General features: G+C 34.6%; 1 protein-coding gene across 6 annotated transcripts in view; it reads right to left on the reverse strand.

Annotated features, from left to right (window-relative positions):
• The window catches only part of LOC127848777 (trafficking kinesin-binding protein 1-like), a 75,042-nt gene that overhangs the window by 26,372 nt on the left and 27,392 nt on the right, over nt 1–21,278 (reverse strand). For 3 of the 6 annotated variants that reach the window (XM_052381388.1, XM_052381384.1, XM_052381383.1), the window contains 5 exons: nt 13,167–13,243; nt 7,030–7,160; nt 5,781–5,949; nt 2,760–2,838; nt 1,164–1,294 (listed from right to left, as the gene is read on the reverse strand). In XM_052381388.1, the coding sequence (XP_052237348.1) occupies nt 1,164–1,294; nt 2,760–2,838; nt 5,781–5,949; nt 7,030–7,160; nt 13,167–13,217 (561 nt within the window). In that variant the 5' untranslated portion in view covers nt 13,218–13,243. Of the gene's footprint in view, nt 1–1,163; nt 1,295–2,759; nt 2,839–5,780; nt 5,950–7,029; nt 7,161–7,728; nt 8,574–13,166; nt 13,244–16,658; nt 16,776–21,278 lie in introns of those variants that run through there. The other 3 variants (XM_052381382.1, XM_052381386.1, XM_052381385.1) reach the window with 3 other exon arrangements.

The raw sequence follows: 21,278 nt of genomic DNA on the forward strand, positions 1-21,278 counted from the left end.
GACAGCAGCGTATTTTAATTAAAGATATCATGAAAAACACAAGCGGTTTAATTGTATTTTAAGCTATATTAAAGTATCGAGTTTGTAACTCGAAAAAAGAAAAAGTAATTCATCTAGACAACTATAAAAACGGAAGTAACCATTTTCTCTTCTTATTACTTAATTATTATTATAATTATTATCGTCCCAAATATTGTCAAATTGAATTAAACGTGAAAACAAAAAACAGCGTCTCTGCTTCTTTCTTTTGTAATTATGACTGCTTGACCCGGATGTCAACAAGGGGCCCGTGTGCTATGGGTAACAATCAATGGTAATATAAACAATAGACAGAGATATTTATTATGCAACTGTCATAACAACAGCACTATAACACATCCCGATCAATATACAGGGGTAACAGATAGTTGACAACATCAAATTGATTTGCTATTTTCACAACATAAAAATATAATGACACATTTTTTCGGAAATGGCCGATTTCGGACACTGATTTTTTTAGTGCGTATTTTACTCGGATTTTCAATTTTTAACGATAAATTTTGACCAAACTCGGGGGTGTGTATTATGCACGAGGGCGTATTATATTCGTGGATTTACAGTACGTACAGTTCTGATACGTTTCTGCAGTGCTATGATCATATTATGTACAGTTCTGATACGCTTCTGCAGTGCTACAATCATATTACAAACAGTTCTGATACATTTCGGCAGTGCTATGATCATATTACAAACAGTTCTGATACATTTCTGCAGTGCTACAATCATATTACAAACAGTTCTGATACATTTCGGCAGTGCTATGATCATATTACGTACAGTTCTGATGCCTTTTTGCAGTGCTATGATCATATTACATACAGTCCTGAAACATTTCTGCAGTGCTACGATCATATTACATACAGTTCTGATACATTTCTGCAGTGCTATGATCATACGGTACGTACAGTTCTTATGCGTTTCTGCAGGGCTACGATCATATTACATACAGTTCTGATACATTTCTGCAGTGCTATGATCATACGGTACGTACAGTTCTGATACATTTCTGCAGTGCTATGATCATACGGTACGTACAGTTCTTATGCGTTTCTGCAGTGCTATGATCATATTACATACAGTTCTGATACATTTTTGCAGTGCTATGATCATACGGTACGTACAGTTCTTATGCGTTTCTGCAGGGCTATGATCTGGTGTAGCAGGTTTGAAATCTCGTCCTTCTGTTCCGCACATTCCTCTGTCTTCTCTGTGAGCTCCTTGGCAAACTGGGCCAGCTGTTGGTGAACCTCCTCTGTAACAGGCAAACATGGGCTTATGACTGTATCTGAGTTTTTCGTGTGTCTAATACCATATAATTATGCCCTATAACATCCACAGCCCTTATAAAAGCCACATATCTCATTTTCCCACCCTATGCCATATAAACGCACAAGCTTTAATACCCGCCCTCCTCAATTTTTAATTGTCCATCTCTTCTAAACCATTCCCTGATAAATTCCCCGCTTTTAGTTTTCACCCTATGCCTAATAAACACGGTATGCACTTTTTTGTCAAATATTTATGAATTTATATAAAATGTGTAAAAAACTTATTATACATATATTTCAATGTACATTAAAATAAAAAGAACATGTGTCAATAAACGCTAAATAAGCCAGATATTTAATTCTGAAATCGAAAATGTCTGTACACTCAATTACGCTAGCATGTATATCATGCATGTACGATGTGAATCTAAATTTAGTTTTACGGATCATTTTAAGTTGCTGCAATGATATCTGTTGTATAACACACGAACACTTACTGGGATCCTAATAAAAAGACGAATGCTTCAGTTATTCTAGGAAAATATGTATGAAATATCTTCGTCACAATCGGCTCTGGCGCTAATTAGTCTTTGCTCTATTTTATGAAATTCGTCTTCAATGTATAATTTTTCTTGCCAATTTTGTGTTATTGTAACATATGTTTATCAATATATTACAATTCAACACATATAAAAATTGTGCATACCCGCTTTAACACCCCCCCTCCCCTATCAATTATCAACTCTCCATCTCTCATTTTCAACCATTCCCAATAAACAACCAACCTCTCATTTTTCCCTCATCCCTAAAAAATGCCCCCCCCCCCCAATTAAAAAAAATGTACTTAACGTGAATCTTAAAAGGAAATATTTGAAAAATGAGCTACATAGTCTAATTATTAAGTTTTTTGACATAATTATATATATTTTTAGATTTTGTTTACTCCTTTTTAGCATATGTGGTAATCTTGGAAAATCACTATTGTAACTCATTTATACACATCTGCTAACAAGGACTAACTGTCAAACGAGTAAACAATCAAATGTTCAGGGAATTAGATTTGCTCCCAAAGCTATTAGGTTTAAATCCCACCAAAGGATATTGTTTAACTTTTATCCCCTTACTTGAAGATTTTTTTTCTTCAGATATTCAAGAACAGATTATGTGTGAGAGAGTGTCTATAACTTTAAATAGAGGCTTATAAGAACATGCATTCATGATAACTTAACTGCCAATAGCTGCTAACTACCTTAAAGCTACTTGAAAAATAAACAAAAAACACTTTCTACACAGGAATACAAGTTGCTACCATCTGGACAAAAGCAAATTAATGTGTTTAAATGCATAACTAACACACACTGATCATAAACTACAATTACTATCTTAACAGCGACTTGACTGAGTTCTCTCTCACAAATTCTTTTAAATCAAACAAAAGGGAATACACACCCAACTGCTGGACACAGTCGGAGACCAGCTTATGTTCGCGATCTTCCAAACCGTCTGTTGCAGATTTCAACTTTGTTGTCTGCAAATTTTAACAAGAGATGTGTTTGTCAGAAACACAATGCCCCCTACTGCGCCGCTTTGATTTTTTATATTATTATATCCCTTTTAAAAATATTACTTCCCTTGTAAAAATGATCTGTACCTGCAAAATGATAAAAAGAAATTATCTCCCTTTAAAGCTTGTTACTTCCCTTGGATCTGGTTTTTTTTACCTTTGACCTTGAACGATGACCTTGATCTTGACCTTGCACCACTCAAAATGTGCAGCTCCATGAGATACACATGCATGCTAAATATCAAGTTGCTATCTTCAATATTGCAAAAGTTATGGCCAATGTTAAAGTTTTCGGACGGACAGACAGACTGACAGACAGTTCAAATGCCATATGCCACGCCACCGGGGGCATAAAAGCATAAATATCTTTACCATAATATGATTGATGCATTCAGATACTGACACTTAAACATCTGCATATATTTTTAATGGATACAATAATTTTAACACCTCAGGTAGAAAATTCAACCTGAGTTGCTTTCCTTTGTTGTATATCACCCGATATGGGACAAATGCTTTTTTTTGTCAAACTTGAGAAAGCTTGAAAAGGTTAGCAACATCTAAGGAATGCAGTCTTTCTGAGTTTTTTTTAAGTTTTATTGCTTTTATTCAAAGAGAGGAAATCTGAGCAAATAAATACTGGTACATGTATGTCTTCAAATAATGGTCATCCATAGCAACTAAAATGTCATGATAGTGTATGCTATAAGGAAAGTAAAGATAAAGGGTGGATATCAACTGCAAACTTTGCAATGGTGTCTCTCATGGGAAAATAACAGCAACCTTATATAGAAATATCTTCAATTTATTGACCAAAAAAAGAGTTGTAAATCTTTCAATCAATTCATATTTGTTTATATAGACAACAGGGCGACCCCTTCATGTCATAAAGTCTGCAAACACTTACATTTCAGTAAAACAAAGTAATGCCATGTAAGTAAGCAACCAAGCTTTAGGTAGCAAAAGTGAAGCATATCTGAACAACTTGCACAACATATTTTATATACCAAGAGTAAAACTGTAACTATTAAATGGAAATTGAAAGTACATACATACTGCATGGAATTTTACATAACTTCTAAAATTATATTAATATTTATTTTTTAATTTTGGGGAAAAATGAAATACCTTTTCATGGTTAACTTCTAAAATTCAATTATTGTTTATGTTGGTGGTAAAAAGGTATACTTTTTGCTGGGTTGGGGAAATGGGCCATGTTTAAGGTAGCGCACCCCTAATGATTTCCCGCGATTTATTTTACGATCATTGCCGATTTTCAATGATCGGTTATTTCCAAGAGATGCATTTTATTTTTTTCAAACTTCGAATTTTGATATATGTTTACGTAATTCCTTTAGAATACATTAGTTTCACAATAAATATTGACTTTGATCCGAATATCATCTGAAAAAATACGATTTCGCGATTTCTTCAAAGATCGATGAGCCTTTTTACCTGTTTACTTATGCGTATCTAATTTAAGCTTTCTCAACTGTGAAGTTGTCGTGGTCGATTGGTTAAGGCGATGGACTAAAAATCTTTTGGGATCTTCTCGCGCAGGTTCGAATCCTGCCGACATCGCATACTTTTTGCGACGTGTTTTATTTATTTTCTAACGTAATTTGATTTAATATAGCATATCGTCTACTGAATGTAATAACTAGGGTAACAGACATTTTGTGAATTGTTCAGGAAAGCATATTTTCAGACATTTTCAAAAATACAATAAGAGCACTTACGTTATTTTTCACGCTCAAAATATTTCAGTGTTGAAAATTATGGTAACTGCTCCTTTCTTATTTTTTAATTGTTTTAAAAAAGACGTATCAATTTGGAGTTTTGTTTTGTTTTTCAAGTGTTATTATAATACTAATCAGAAAATTTGAATACGGAAACATGTTTATTATTTTAATAGAACATTTTTTTGCTTCTCCTGAAAATTTAATAAAATGTCAGTTACGCTACTTTTTGCATTCAGAAAATGACATGTGTTTGTTATGTCAATTTCAAAAATTTGATAAAAACATTATTTTAACCAAAAAGGTTGACTTAATATTTTAACAGTTGATGTATGTCACCTTAATAAACACAAAAATGGAAAAAAGTAAAAATTTATAAAAATGTCAGTTACATGACTTATTACATTCAGTAGGCAATATAAGCTATGTTTATTGTTAAATATGTTCAAATTTTCATGCACATTCTTCAATTTTTAAAATTAAAACAACGTTATGGCTAAATTGGGTGATTTACTGCTGAAAATACGAATGATGCATGTTGCATTTTTATTTTTATTTCAAAAAGTAAACGGTAAATTTATTTCTTGGTATTTTTGCTGTATATAGTGTTTCTATAAAAACTTTGTTTAAAATATAACTTAAATGATACTATTTTGAATTTTATGACACTTTGTTTTTAACCGACCCAATTTTTACTTGGCTGAAATCACTTACATTTTATGGCGCTCTTCCATAGATAAAAATTGGTAAAAAATAAATGTCTGTTAAAGAATACTTATTTCATCTTGTTTAAACTTTAAACACCTTTACTGCATCTGTACACACCAACTGCATGCCCATATTTGGAAATTTGAATGAATTATGGAACTTTTATATACCCCAGGGTTGAAAATAAACTGGACAAAAGCCGAGCGTGGGGGTGGTTCTGAAAAAATTGGTATATTCTTAAAGCATGGAAAGCCTACCTACAAATTTGCATGAAGTTCAGTGAAATGATGCTTATGAAGAAAATAATTAATAAGATTATATTTGGATATGTGCCCATTAGGGGTGCACTACCTTAAGCCCAACAAATTGAAAAAACAAACAAATCCAACAAATTGAAAAAACAAACAAATATTTTTGTATTTATTTTTTAAACTTTTCTGCTGAGCAAACAATTTTTACCTCGAGATGGAGCTGCAGGTTCTCCTCCTCGAGTGTCTTGACCTTCTTCTGCAGCACCGGGAGGCAGGCATCCTCCGGGGTGGAACTGCCAGGCGTGGAGGAGCCATCCGCGCCGTCATAGGTCTGCGAGTAGATCCGCAGTAGCTCTTCCTTCATGCACAGGTCATGCCTGTAGTGGGTTCAAACATATCTGAGAATTGCTCTGTGAAAACAGGGTTTATTGCACATGCTTAAAGTGTCGTCCAAGATACGCTAAAGCAGTCCGCACAGGCGAATCAGAGACGACACTTTCTGCTTTTATTGCCTTTTTTATTTCAGTGAATACCCTTTTTGACAAAAATCAAGTTTAGACGGAAAGTGTTGTCCCAGATTAGCCTGTGCAACACTTTCCGAGACCTTTAAAGGGGCCTTTTCACGCTTTGGGTACATTGACAAAATTGAAAAGTTGTTTCAGATTCGCAAATTTTTGTTTAAGTTATGATATTTGAGAGGAAACAGTAAAACTGAACATTTACCATGCTCTAAAAAAGCCATTATATGCATCTTTTGACGATTTAATAACTCGAAAATTATAAAGCGTTGCAACACGAAACAAATTAATAATTTGGAGTTCTGTTGTTGTCGTCATATTTTGTGAAACTACGAGGATTGGTTATATGAAGTATAAAATACACCGTTTATTGCATCCGGAAGGATGGTCGAGTGGTCTAATTGGGAGACTTTTTACTGCAGGACCCCAGGGGTCAGTGGTTAGAGCCCTGCTGGGGTTTACCTTTTTTTCTTTGTTAAATTTTATTCTTTATTTTTTACTGGAGCTTTTTATATCCAATGTTAACATTTATCAATATATAGCATTTAATGACAAACTTCAAAACATGCACAATCTGTGAAAAGGCCCCTTTAAAAGAAAAATATCATAGTAGCTGAAATTGTTGTCTCTGATTGTCCTGTGCAAAGGTTTATCTGGGACAACACTATTCAAACATGCATTTAACCCTTTGCATGCTGGGAAATTTGTCATCTGCTAAAATGTCGTCTGCTGAATTTCTAAAATTAGCATTTTCTTAGAATTTTTTTCAAAGAATACTATCAGAATAGCAAACAGTTTGGATCCTGATGAGACGCCACGTTTTGTGGCGTCTCATCTGGATCCAAACTGTTTGCACAGGCCTTCAAAATTCGGTTCCCGCACTGAAAGAGTTAACACAGGGTGAGGCTCATATATGCGGAAAAAACAACAACTTCATACCTGAGTTGGTTGATGCGCTCGTTAGCCTGTGCCACCAGCTCCTCCAGATGCTCATTCTTCTCCTCAAAGTGTTTGTTCTTCTCTAGTAATGTCTGGCCGATCTTGGCTGCAAGTTCAAGGTCACGCTCTTTCTGGAAATGAATAAAGAGGTGAGAGGTAAACGTGAGTTCAAGGTTTCACTCTTTTAAAAATAATGAGAAGAGATAACAGCGATTCAAGTTAACTGTCTTTCTGACAATATAGAGGTGAAAGGTTAATGGTGGGTTCTAGGTCAGGTCAAGATCTTTGTAAAAATGTAGATTTGAAGGGTTTAATTTGAGTTCTGTCAAATAAAGGATCTTTTGCATCAAAATTACATTCAAAGTTAAACTAAAGTTTATGGTCAAATATAGGTCAAGGACAATAAGCAGTAAGTTAAGGTCACATTATTTATGCAAATTTAAGTTTGCTGACATTGGTTTATGGAAAATGGAGCAAACAATGTAGGTCAAGGACAGCAAGTTCCGAGCCAATTTTAATCTGCAAATATGCATGTAGACTACGCAAGTTTAAGTTCAAATCACAAAACTGTTAAAGATCCATAAACACTGCCCAATTATATTATGCTTTATAGAAACTTCCAAGAACAAAAAGTGCCATAAGAAGGGTAATTACAATAGGAAGACCTTTAAACAAGAAACATTGGTGCAAAAACAATACATTTTTCTCAATGAACTCCACTGGCTGAATATGCAACACCCCTTCTCCTAAAGGATTGGGCATTATTCTTAGTCCAGGCTTTTTAATACAATAACTATCATCCATTGCACAAACTATATACTCCACATGAAATGGCAAGTTCTGCACATCCTGGCACAATACTTATCAACTATTCACATTTCTGGTATTTTCCGTTTTGTTAAAATATTAATGATTGTTTTCATTTTCTTGGTCAAAAATATTTCATGCCATTTCTATCCACACATGATCTGCAAAATAACTGTCACATGATTTATTGTTCATAATTTTCACAGTTACTTATCTAGTACACTATGCAGGAACATTATTCTGAAAAAGCTTTCATTTTAAAATTCACACTGAATTGTATTCCAACAAAATAATTTCTTTCATGAACACCCAGTAAATTACACTTTTTAAATATCTAAAACAAATAAGAGTCCATATCCCAACTATTCATCATTTATTTGAGAACTTTAAAACTGATAGACAGTACTTAGGCACACGTAATTAAATTATCATTTGACACATTTAAACCCCATTGACGCATGTTATATATATATATATAATTTAGATTGTCAGTAAACACAAGTAGGACGCATGCTCGGTCAAATGTTCAAATGTTTCAGTCTTGTCAATCACCAAGATCTAACTTCATTTATTCATCACACTGTTTATGGTCAAGGCAGGTACATGTATTATGAAACTTATAGCAATACTATTGTATCTTCTGCAACATCCATGAATTGATGACAATCCTATGGCACTTACACTAATGCCCATAATCATTTTATCTTTGACTTACATTCAATAAAGATAATGTCAACTTGTAAACTTTATCTCTTTTATATATTGATTAATCAACATAATCAAATTAATCCCTTTTCATTTGATTAATTTTTTTTTTACAATACATGGTACATCTATAAGAAACTTGGATATCTAAATCAAATCCTGGATGCAAGAATCTTTTCATGCAGAAGTAGTCTTACAACCTGTGCATGATCTAGCAAGATTATTCCTTTTATTTGACAGATATTGACCTGATTTAAAGAGAACATTTTTCTAGGCAAAAGGACAATTTTAAATTGTTACCATAGCTACAACAATGAATGTAATGTCCGTGGGATCTAATTCAATAAATTGTTATTTGAAAAATGCTTGGTGTTTTTTAATGTGCTCTTGCTTGTGTGCCCATATCAGACAACAATAATAAAAGGATGTCATAATATATGAATTGTTGTTTAAACATTTTATTTCCTTAATGAGATAATAACTTAGTGTTTATGACAGTATAGTCTGGAATTTGTTGTTATACATACATAGGTTACCTGCGTATCCTGTCACAAATGCTGATCTACATAAATTCCATACATATGTTCTGAGCTGTCACATTCTCTAATTTATAACCATTAATGAATACATAAAGATTGTTCATAGATTTGAGTGTTTAACTCTTTCAGTGCTGGAACCGAATTTTGAAGGCCTTTGCAAACAGTTTGGATCCAGATGAGACGCCACTGAACGTGGTGTCTCATCAGGATCCAAACAGTTTGCTATTCTGATAGTATTCTTTGAAAAAAAATCGAAGAAAATGCTAATTTTAGAAATGCAGCAGACAACATTTTAGCAGACGGCAATTTTCCCATCATGCAAAGGGTTATATGTATGCCTATCAGCATGCATTTCTTTTTATAAGGATTCAAAGACATAATATTTGCAAACAAATTAGCCCTTTGCATGCTGGGAAATTTGTCTTCTGCTAAAATGTTGTCTGCTGAATTTATAAAATTAGCATTTTCTTCGATTTTTGTCAAAAGAAAACTATCAGAATAGCAAACAGTTGGGATCTTGATAAGACGCCACGTTTTGTGGCGTCTCATCTGGATCTAAACTGTTTGCAAAGGCCTTCAAAATTTGGTTCCAGCACTGAAAGAGTTAAGTGTTCCATCATCTGCATGTAGTCCAAGGAAGAATGTTGGATAGTACAGCTCATATAATTCATATACAAAATAAAGTCAGTTAGAGAAAAGGGCCCAAAATAGATCCCTAGAGTGGACGTTTCCAACCTTTCTGTACATGTATTGTTGTCTATTTGGGAGATAATATGTAAAAATGGCTTAACCCATTTATGCCTAGCGTCTAGAAAAAAGGCCTTGGCAAACAGCGTAGACCCAGATGAGACGCCGCATTATGCGGCATCTCATCAGGGTCTGCGCTGTTTGCTGCTTATCAGTATCTAAGGGTTGGCAATCAAGTCTTTAAAACAGGAATTTAGTAAGAAAGGTATTTAATTGTATGTAACTTTCTAAGCGACTACACATGCTTCAAAATACATATATAGGAGGTAAAGGGTTAAAGGCCACAATTTTGAACTAAATCAATCATTTGACTGTTTACTTTGTCTACATGCTTTATGAAACCATCATAAAATCCACCAACTAATAACCATCTTAATCAACTCCTGACAGTGATGTTATTGGACCTGTTCAATACCCATCAGGCATCTACATGTACTAAATTACAGCTTACATAGACCTATCACTTATGACTCATTTATGTTAACAAACGTGAATCAGCTGAGAAAATGTATAAATGACAACTGGTATAGTATTATGGTCCAGTTACAATATTATCATCTGTAACACATCAAGATGTCAAAAATGTCTGCCCTCAAATACCTCTGATTAAAGCTAATAAACAAGTATAGGCAATCTTCTGGTCAGCTAATTCTGTAATTCAAGCAAGTGTAAACCAAGAAATAATTTTACAACATATTATGGATGCATTTAAAGAAGCTTATGCATTGCAATAGTAGGTGAATTAACAAGCTTATGCATTGCAATAGTAGGTGAATTAACAAGCTTATGCATTGCAATAATAGGTGAATTTACAAGCTTATGCATTGCAATAGTAGGTGAATTAACAAGCTTATGCATTGCAATAGTAGGTGAATTTACAAGCTTATGCATTGCAGTAGTACAGTACAGCCAAAGCGGCACAAACATAATCCGCGGCTACGCCACGGCCAGATTATTAGTCCGCGGCGGCCGAATCGTGTGTTCACGCGGCGTATCGCCGTGGCACTCGGCATCGATCCGCGCAACGACGCCGAGTCTGTATTAACCACGCGTACTTTCGCGGAGTAAATCCGCCGCATACGTTCGCGGCGGATCGAGTGAAAAGATATCCACCTACATGTACATACATGTATGTGTAGCGTAGAATTAATTACGCGCAACTGTTTATGTTTCGTTCGATTATCATTATTAAATTTGTAATCCGAAACACACTTCCGAATTTTAATGCTAACGCGTCCTTTGGCAAATTCTAGCGTCAAATAAACAGTGCTAAAATATCCTTTGTTTCATAAAAAGCGCGCGAAAATTATGCAGACATGTAGAACGTCGTTTGGAAAGTTTGGGTGTATTTTGTGTTGTATAAATACATGAACATCACGTCAGGCGTAAATCGCGTGTTCAGTGGAGAAAAAAACGCCCCGATTAGACGTTATTTCATCATCTCTATAAATAGTAACAAATGCCAAAATGTATTTGATACTTAAGGAAATATCGAGAATGTTTGTGTATCGTAAATATTAACCAGCATTTGCTTTAAAACTGGAATATACGGGATTATCGGGTAATTAGTAGCGATATTAACTGTATAATATGAACAAAATAAAACGTGTTTATATACGCATATTCAAACAATAGTTATAATAAGCTGATAATTAACAAAACTACAAATACGTCGTCACCGTCTTGATTATTGATGTGGCTTCAAACTGCTAATTTTCTCAGCTAAAATATAATAGCGGAATCAACATGCAATTAATTTATAAATCCACCATATGCTGGAGCGTTGACCACTTGTATGTGCGAAAACATAATTACGTGACCTTTTTTATGTGTGAAATACATACGCTACGGGCGGGAAACAAACTTAATAATTGGCCAGACATTAACCATGCTTACATGTATATGCTAATACAATCCGCGCACAATAAATTTATTATGATTTTAATTATTATTATAATTGTTCTTTCAAAATTTGTTAACTACATGTAACTAATAATTTAAAAAAAATAATATTTCATGATCGCATCGACTCGGCATCATGTCGCGGACCGCGGCATGCCTCGGCGGACAGATGCGAAGTTTCGCGGCGAAATGCGACTTGCCGCCGCATACTGACGCGGCTTCAACGACTGACGCGGCATCGACTCGTTTCGCCTTGCCGCCGCGGATCGCGAAATACGTTTGTTCCGCTTTGGCTGTACTGTAGGTGAATTAACAAGCTTATGCATTGCAATAGTAGGTGAATTTACAAGCTTATGCATTGCAATAGTAGGTGAATTAACAAGCTTTTGTATTGCAATAGTAGGTGAATTAACAAGCTTATGCATTGTAATAGTAGGTGAATTAACAAGCTTATGCAATGCAATAGTAGGTGAATTAACAAGCTTATACATTGTAATAGTAGGTTAATTAACAAGCTTATGCATTGTAATAGTAGGTGAATCAACAAGCTTATGCAATGCAATAGTAGGTGAATTAACAAGCTTATGCAATGCAATAGTAGGTGAATTAACAAGCTTATGCATTGTAATAGTATGTGAATTAACAAGCTTATGCAATGCAATAGTAATAGAGCTCATAAACAAACACCTAATGGAAAAAAGAAAGGATATGAAACAGTCAGTATTCATATACATGTAATAACTCGATGAAAATACTTGATCTGATCAATAGCAGGAAGGCTTGTGAAGGCATTCAGTCGCAGGTGGTTTCAAAAGCCTCCAGCTAGATCATGAATTAATAACAGACTTCCAATGCTGGCACTGAAAGCTATGAATGGATTTTAAATCCTATAAAAACCTGATGACAATAGCTTGGAGACGGCTGTTGATGCCGTAAACATTGGATACCATCCTAATGATGGTGTAAAGACCATGTTTTAAAACAACTTAAATGGATCATTAACGGTCGATATTGAAACTAAGTATCTGATATGGGATTATTGCCCCAGCATGTTTGCATAGCAAGTATCAAGTTTGAAGCTGCCATATGATGATTATGATTAACCAGCCAATAGTCAGTTTCATGCGTGACATGCAATAATCATTGCGCAACACTCTTTTGCAATGAAGATCCATTGATCATAAAAACCAGTGATTTTGTCAATGTATGATGATAATTTTATCTCCAACTTTAGCTGCTAAATATTTGTGTATTACAACATGCATGCTGTAGTTGGTATTTCATCAACTGTTTCCCAATTCAAGTTTTCAGAGGCAGCAAGCGGAAGAGTCACATATTGTTCTGTTAAACAAAAGCCTGCATTGTTTTTGGTTTTCTTTCCAGCAAGTGCTGCTGAAGTTTGACTTTATTTGACAAATAAATCTAATGTTTTCTTACTTCTTCAAGTAATCGAGTAACTGCCTCTATGTCATTGTACGTCTTGGTCATCTGTGTCACCCTATCAGCACAGAGTACTGAAAATACAAGAAGCACACAATCGATATCATGTAAGCCACCTCCTTACAAATTATTTTAACCCTTCACCAATGAGATATGCATGTTCACGCATTTGTAGTCCCTTAGAAAGTTATAATAAATTAAAGACCTTTCTTCCTAGATTCAAGTTTTAAAAGCTTCATCTCCAACCCTTAGGTACTGATGAGCAGCAAACAGCATAAAACCTGAACAGACTGCGAGTTACTCACAGGCTGTTCTGGTTTTATGCTGTTCGCACATAGCCATTTTCACTTTGCTTCTTATGAGGGAAAGGGTTAAGCTATGTTAACCCTTTGCATGCTGGGTAATTTGTCATCTGCTTAAATGTCGTCTGCTGACTTTGTAAAATAAGCATTTTCTTCATTTTTTTTTCAAAGAATACTATCAGAATAGCAAACAGTTTGGATCCAGATGAGACGCCACGTTCTGTGGCGTCTCATCTGGATCCAAACTGTTTGCAAAGGCCTTTAAAATTCGGTTCCCGCACTGAAAGAGTTAAATGAAATATTTGTAACTGTCAATAAGTAAAATCTACGTACTGAGTGTGAAAATGCAATAAACAGACAACTAAAAATTGCAAACATTGTGATGCCTGTCTCTCTGGTGGCAATCTGACAGGGCCAACACTACACAAACTTGAATGCTAAATAATAAAGAAACAAAACAACCGTTTACCTTGTTAACATAGAGAATCATACTCCTATACTTTGTACAAAATAAATGAAGGTAAATAAAACCAAAAGGCAAGCTTTATAATAAACTTATATTATTGCAAGATATTCAAAGTGATTTGCAGAAGGGAACTATACTTAGCACCCCTACTTATAATGTTTAAAGGGTATCTTCCACATGTTAAAGGGAATGGACATAAATATCCATCTTTAATGGAGTTGAGTTTTCAACAGGTAAACATTCTGGATAGGAAACATCAAACTTAATGTTAACATTCTGCATAGCAACCATAAAAATTAATGTTAACATTTTGCATAGCAACCATCAAACTTAATGTTAACATTCTGCATATCAACCATCAAACTTAATGTTAACATTCTGCATATCAACCATCAAACAACCATTAATCAACAGACTGAAAATACTTCCCGCTTTTTACTCCTACACATCAATTATGACAACATGTTATGTCAGAAGTTCTTTTTGAAAATGTTCAATGCCATGAGAGAAAAGGACACTAATGATTGTTTCAGCTTAACAGATGGGTTCCAACGAATGCTGTGTTTTTCCTGCAAGGACCTGCATTGTCTGCTTCCCTAACCACATGTGATCGCTAACCACATTGTCTATTGCATCCACAAACAAGAGAGCCATGTGCTCACCTGGGACACACTAAGGAACTCGACTTTCTGAGAAGGTGGAGTTTAACCCATTTATGCCTAGTGGACTCTCCCATCTTTCTAAATTGGATCTATTTTATTTCCAAAATTAGGGATGTCTTATATTTATTTCTATATTTAGAATATTTCTTAAAGAAATTCCTTTAAGCAAACAGCGCAGACCCTGATGAGACGCCCCATCATGCGGCGTCTCATCGGGGTCTACGCTGTTTGCCAAGGCCTTTTTTCTAGACGCTAGGCATAAATGGGTTAAAGTAAGGAAAGTACTTTATGAAACATAGATGTTTAATTTCTAGTCCCATTTGGCTGAGATATCATGGAAACAAATAATTTCTGACATTTTATGAAGATTGGACAAAAAGTGACTTCTGGACTATGAACATGTTGTTTTACCAAGTGACCTTGTTTTTGAGCTCACATAACACGGATTCAAACTCAGTCAACATATTTCATTGAGAAAAACGTTCTCACCCAAGTTTCATAGAGATCATAAATGTGGCTGATAAAGTGTTAATCAGTTTTCACCGTAGCCTAAAAAGAAAAACTGCCCCACAACTTGGAGACCATGTCTTCCAACAAACCAAAACAATAATCTAACTTTGCCAAGATGTCATTAGAATAAGTTTTCTGACCTAGTTTCTAGATTGGACTAAAAATGCGACTTCTATAGTATTAACAATGTTTCACAATAGCCATATAACTTTACCGGCGCCCAGGCGGCTATGTATTTCCACCAACAATAACCATTTTTTAAATTGGCGGAGCATTAGAAAAAAATCGCTGACCAATTTTCTCATAAAGATTTGACTATGAATGTGACTTCTAGGGTGTGAACAAGGTTTCACAATAGCCCCCTGGCAGCCATGTTTTTTTAAAGAACTGGAACCATTTTCAAACTTGGCTAACGTATCATTAGAACAAAATGTTCTAACCCAGTTTGATAAAGATTGGACTATAAATGTGACTTCTAAAATGTTAACAAGGTTTTACTTTAGCCAAATTAGGAAAACTACCCCAACCCCCTTGCAGCCATATTCTCAATGGACAGGAACTATTTTGGAACTCAACCCAGATATCATTAGGACAAATGTTCTGACCAAGTTTCATGAACATTGGACTGAAAATGAAACTTTTAGAGCATAAACAAGGTTTTAGTATAGCCATAAAAGGAAAAATGTCCAGCCAAATGGTGGCCGTGTTTTTCAACCACCCAGAACCATTTTTGAACTCAGCTAAGATATCATTAAAACAAATATTCTGACAATGTGTTATGAAGAGTTGACTATTAACGTGAGTTTAAAATTAATGTGAGTTTACAAGCTTTTTCTTTCATTTGACCTGGTGACCTAGTTTTTGACCTTTCATGACCCAGTTTCAAAATTGTCCGCGATATCATTCAGATATTGTTCTGACCAAGTTTCATGCAGATTGGGCAATAAGAGTGGCCTCAAGTTGTTCTGACCAAGTTTCATGCAGATTGGGCAATAAGAGTGGCCTCAAGTTGTTCTGACCAAGTTTCATGCAGATTGGGCAATAAGAGTGGCCTCAAGTTGTTCTGACCAAGTTTCATGCAGATTGGGCAATAAGAGTGGCCTCAAGTTGTTCTGACCAAGTTTCATGCAGATTGGGCAATAAGAGTGGCCTCAAGATGTTCTGACCAAGTTTTATGCAGATTGGGCAATAAGAGTGGCCTCAAGTTGTTCTGACCAAGTTTCATGCAGATTGGGCAATAAGAGTGGCCTCAAGATGTTTTGACCAAGTTTCATGCAGATTGGGCAATAAGAGTGGCCTAAAAATGTTCTGACCAAGTTTCATGCAGATTGGGCAATAAGAGTCGCCTCAAGATGCTCTGACCAAATTTCATGCAGATTGGGCAATAAGAGTGGCCTCAAGAGTGTAATTACGGTAAATATTGACAACAGCCGATGATCAAAGGACAAAAAATAATCACAAAAAAGTCAAACATTCAAAATAATTTCAGTATACAATTATTATGGATATCACAGGTTAAGAGGTTCAAACAAATTCACCAACATCTTACCCTTTGATTCTGATCGAACAGGAAACACTCGAAAGCAGCTGATCAGTATTTCCATGGGGACTAACAAACGTTCATCTTTTCTTTACAGTTCAATACAGTAGTAAATATTTCTACGTTATTAAAAAAAAAGCCTTAGTATGCAAACTTTACTCAATTCACTGATCATATTGGGTGCAAAATGTGACCATGTCTTTATTTTATACCATGACTTTACGCCACATTTTTACATGGTTGTAGTTGCTGTCGTTTTACACTTAATTTTAATAGCATACATTATTAGTTATACTAGCACCAGAATGTATCATAAAATCATATTAAAAATATATTAAGTTTATACTAAAAACAAAATTGTCTTCGCTTAAAATCAAATTCCCATAAGAAATAATCATAGTGTTCTCTCTAAGCTCTTCTGTCTAAATTAAAGCCACCATTTACATATAAGGTTATAATCTGTAAATTACAATTACTAAATGCTCATTCATTTTATTTTAAAGTATGCAATGCTTCACATCAGTCTCAACATCCTTGACATAATTTCCATCTGTTCACAAACTGGTTCTTTAACTCCACATTATATGTAACTTTCAGATTTTTAGGAATTTTCACTAGTTCTTCATCAGGTGAACTCATGACAACAAAAGCAGATCTTGCATCAGAAAATGGTCTCAGACATGTGACATAGCAGACCAGACTGTCTACAATCAATATGTCTGCAGCAATTACCAAGAATTCACATGAAAACAGAAATGATGCAGTGCTTAAAATAAAATTTGGGATTTGTTTTTACATTTGATACACAGTGTTTTATTTAAATGGCAATATTATTGTCTATAACGAATGAATCTGGGTTTTATGAATGAATTTTAGATATTAAAATAATGTGCACATAACGCTCTGAAAGAAATACAATTCAAGCATAAAAAACTATCAAATGACATGATTCATTACAAATTGGCACAAAATTCAAGAGTGCCAAACTGCCCGTTTGAAGGTTTGTGATAACTTGATAACTTTACCATTTGAGTGGCAAAATGATATTATATTTTTGAAAATTAAGCAACGCATAACTTTACCATTTGAGTGACACATTGCTAAATGCTTGAAATGCACCAAGTGACCCCATGACCTAGTTTTTGACCCGGCAGGACCCATATTTGAACTTGACCTAGATCATTTAGACACAACTTCTGACCAAATTTGGTGATGATCAGATGAAAACTACTTCAATTAGAGAGCGAACACCATGCTAAATGCTTGAAATGCACAAAGTGACCTTGAGTTTTTGGACCCTGCCTGACCAATATTATAACTTGACCTAGATATCATCTAGACACAACTTCTGACCAAATTTGGTGAAGATTGGATGAAAACTACTTCCATTAGAGAGCTAAATGCTTGAAATGCACTTAGTGACCTCGTAACATAGTTTTTGACCCGACATGACCCATATTTCAACTTAACCTAGATATCATTAATCCACAACTTCTGACCAAATTTGATGAAGATCTGATGAAAACTACTTCAATTAGAGAGCAGACAACATGCTAAATCCTTGAAATGCACCAAGTGACCCCGTGCCCTAGTTTTTGACCCGGCATGACGCATATTCGAGCTTGACCTAGATATTGTCATGATAAAACTTCTGACAAAATTTGCTGCAGATCGGATGAAAATTATTTGAATTAGAGCGGACACTGCTGTGGACACCGCCCGCCAAGGATGATCTTATAATACGTCCCGTTTTCAACAGGTGTATAAAAATAAATTTATCAAAATATATATAACATCCGTACTACACCATAGAGATGACATGCAAAATGCAACAAAAGTGTGATATCATCCATTGAATGTGCACATATCTTCAAATCTTAGCATGAACATTATAAATGATCTGATTATCACATTGTTTATCTGACTGACAGATTGCAATCAAGCAAAAACATTTTGATTTACTGATGTATTGCTTTAGCTTAACCCTTTGCATGCTGGGAAATTTGTCGTCTGCTAAAATGTCGTCTGCTGAATTTCTAAAATTAGCATTTTCTTTGTATATTTTTTAAAGAATACTATCAGAATAGCCAACAGTTTGGATCCTGATGGGACGCCAAGTTCTGTGGCGTCTCATCTGGATCCAAACTGTTTGCAAAGGCCTTTAAAATTCGGTTCCCGCACTGAAAGGGTTAAGGTGAATGCTTGGGTGAGGGGGTGAACCCTTTCATGCCCTTTTAAAATATCTGGATTCCCATTGCATTTGAATGCCCGACCATTTTAAAGTACATCTCTCCTTTTTTGTCCCTTTTATATTTGTTAATATCTCTTTAATTTTAATGATTAACAACCAGTATTTCTTAATATACAATATATCAATTTTAATAAAGAACATACCTCATATGCTGAATATATTACTGAACAAAAATTCTTCAAAGGAAACTGCACATTAGTTACCATCCGACAATTTTTCACAAGAGAGGTCACCCTTCCCTTTTTGAGCCACCCTCCCCCAGTTTCATTTCAGGCCCTTGTTGCCAGTTTAGCTAAATTTCTATCAAAAACATGCATATGATTTATAAATTAAGTTTTTCAGTCTGTTTGATTTGATTAAAATATTTATGATTTTCATAAATATTAATAAATTGAGCTGCAAACAAAGAAGTTTTTGGCATTAGCAGCAATCTACAAAATTCTCTCAAATGAATACAAAAACATTACCTGCATTCCATTCCACTGTCCCCATTAATGTGTGTGTAATTTCCAGATTCATATGTAGTTTCTAGAGGCATTTACAGACACAACCAATCTTCATGTAAAAACATTATCTTATGATTTTCTTAATGATACACATTTTCGTATTTGCATTAAGTTTCCAAATTGTTTAACTCTTTCAGTGCTGGAACCGAATTTTGAAGGCCTTTGCAAACAATTTGTATCCAGATGAGACGCCACAGAACTGTTTGCTATTCTGATAGTATTCTTTGAAAAAAATAGAAGAAAATGCTAATTTAAGAAATTCAGCAGACAACATTTTAGCAGACGACAAATTTCCCAGCAGGCAAAGGGTTAAAGCTCTTTGAAAGTTTTCGTGCATTTTATGTGACAAACATGCACCTTGGCGATACATGGACTACTCAGTGATTTACGTTACATCACACAAAGTCATGTAATACAATTCACATACACAATTTTACCAACCGGCTATATTGTTTCTTCATGTTTATTAAATTAAAACTGGCTGATTTAAAAAGCATCAGAGATAATTTTTCATTTGGTGAAGTTAAAATTGGTGGAAAGAATTAAAGATAATTAAAAACAAGTGCTGTTTGTAAAACATGCATGCCCCCCATATGGGCTGTCAGTTGTAGTGGCAGCCATTGTGTGAATATGTTTTCTGTCACTGTGACCTTGACCTTTGACCTTTGTGTGACCTAAAAATTAATAGGGGTCATCAGCCAGTCATGATCAATGTACCTATGAAGTTTCATGATCCTAGGCTTAATTATTCTTGAGTTATCATCAGGAAACCATCTGATGGACGGACCCACCGACATGTGCAAAACAATATACCCCCTCTTATTCAAAGGAGGGCATAAAAATTGAATTCCATTTTAGAAGTTGTCATTTAATATCTGAGTACATATTATAATGCATACAAAATGTCAGCAATATTAAACTGTACTGCACACAGCTGAGTCAGAACAAACACACCCATGCCAATAAATAATTTAGTTACCTGACATTTCAACAAAAAACAAAGTAATGATGCATCCTTCTCAAACCCTCATACATCAAAATGCAATTCGTTATAACCACATCATTGTAATCAAGTGCATTTTTTTTTTGCAATAACCATGTATCCACTCAAAATTGTTTATCTATCAGTCACACTCAAAGCCAACACATGTTTATGTTTGATAAAATTGTTTTATCAACCAAACATGGAGGTAAATGTTGTTATGTGTAACACTTATGTAATTAATGATCACATGAATATTTTTGACATTTTTGGTGATTCAATAAATACCAATATATTCTAATATCATATGAGTTAATATGAATATCACTATTTTTATCTCACACAAAAGTTTGAAAATAGGGACTTCACAGAATTTATTTTTACATTAATTGTATTCCCAATCCTAAACATACTGAGAATTTAATATTAATATTGCATTGTAATTTTATATTATTTTATGTATTTTACAAACTTTGAGAATAATAGGGACTTCATAACAGTATAAGCCCGATTTGTGTTGCATTAACAATACTCAGAAATGACAGTTTTTACATACTGACAATAACAGTTATATAAACGAAGAAAAACAAAACTTTCCACGCCAAAACACAAGAAACACTTAAGCAAATGTTTGGCAATCTGTTTAAACAACCACACTGTCACGGTGTTCGCTAAAGAAACAGGATTGGTTTGGACCCTAGCAAGTAATCAATACAAAAAACTGCCTACACAAAACAGATGATATAAGTTCCGCCCAAACATGATAAATTATGCACATGAGCCTAAAAACTTATTTGAAGATTGTCAATAAAAGTCAACATGCACCCATCAGTTATGGTCTTATAGTCAGAAAGGGACAGCAAAAGATGACTTGTCAGGTAGGACCTAAT

This window comes from Dreissena polymorpha, chromosome 10, assembly GCF_020536995.1.
Source record: "Dreissena polymorpha isolate Duluth1 chromosome 10, UMN_Dpol_1.0, whole genome shotgun sequence".
In the NCBI taxonomy this organism is placed as follows: Eukaryota; Metazoa; Mollusca; class Bivalvia; order Myida; family Dreissenidae; genus Dreissena; species Dreissena polymorpha.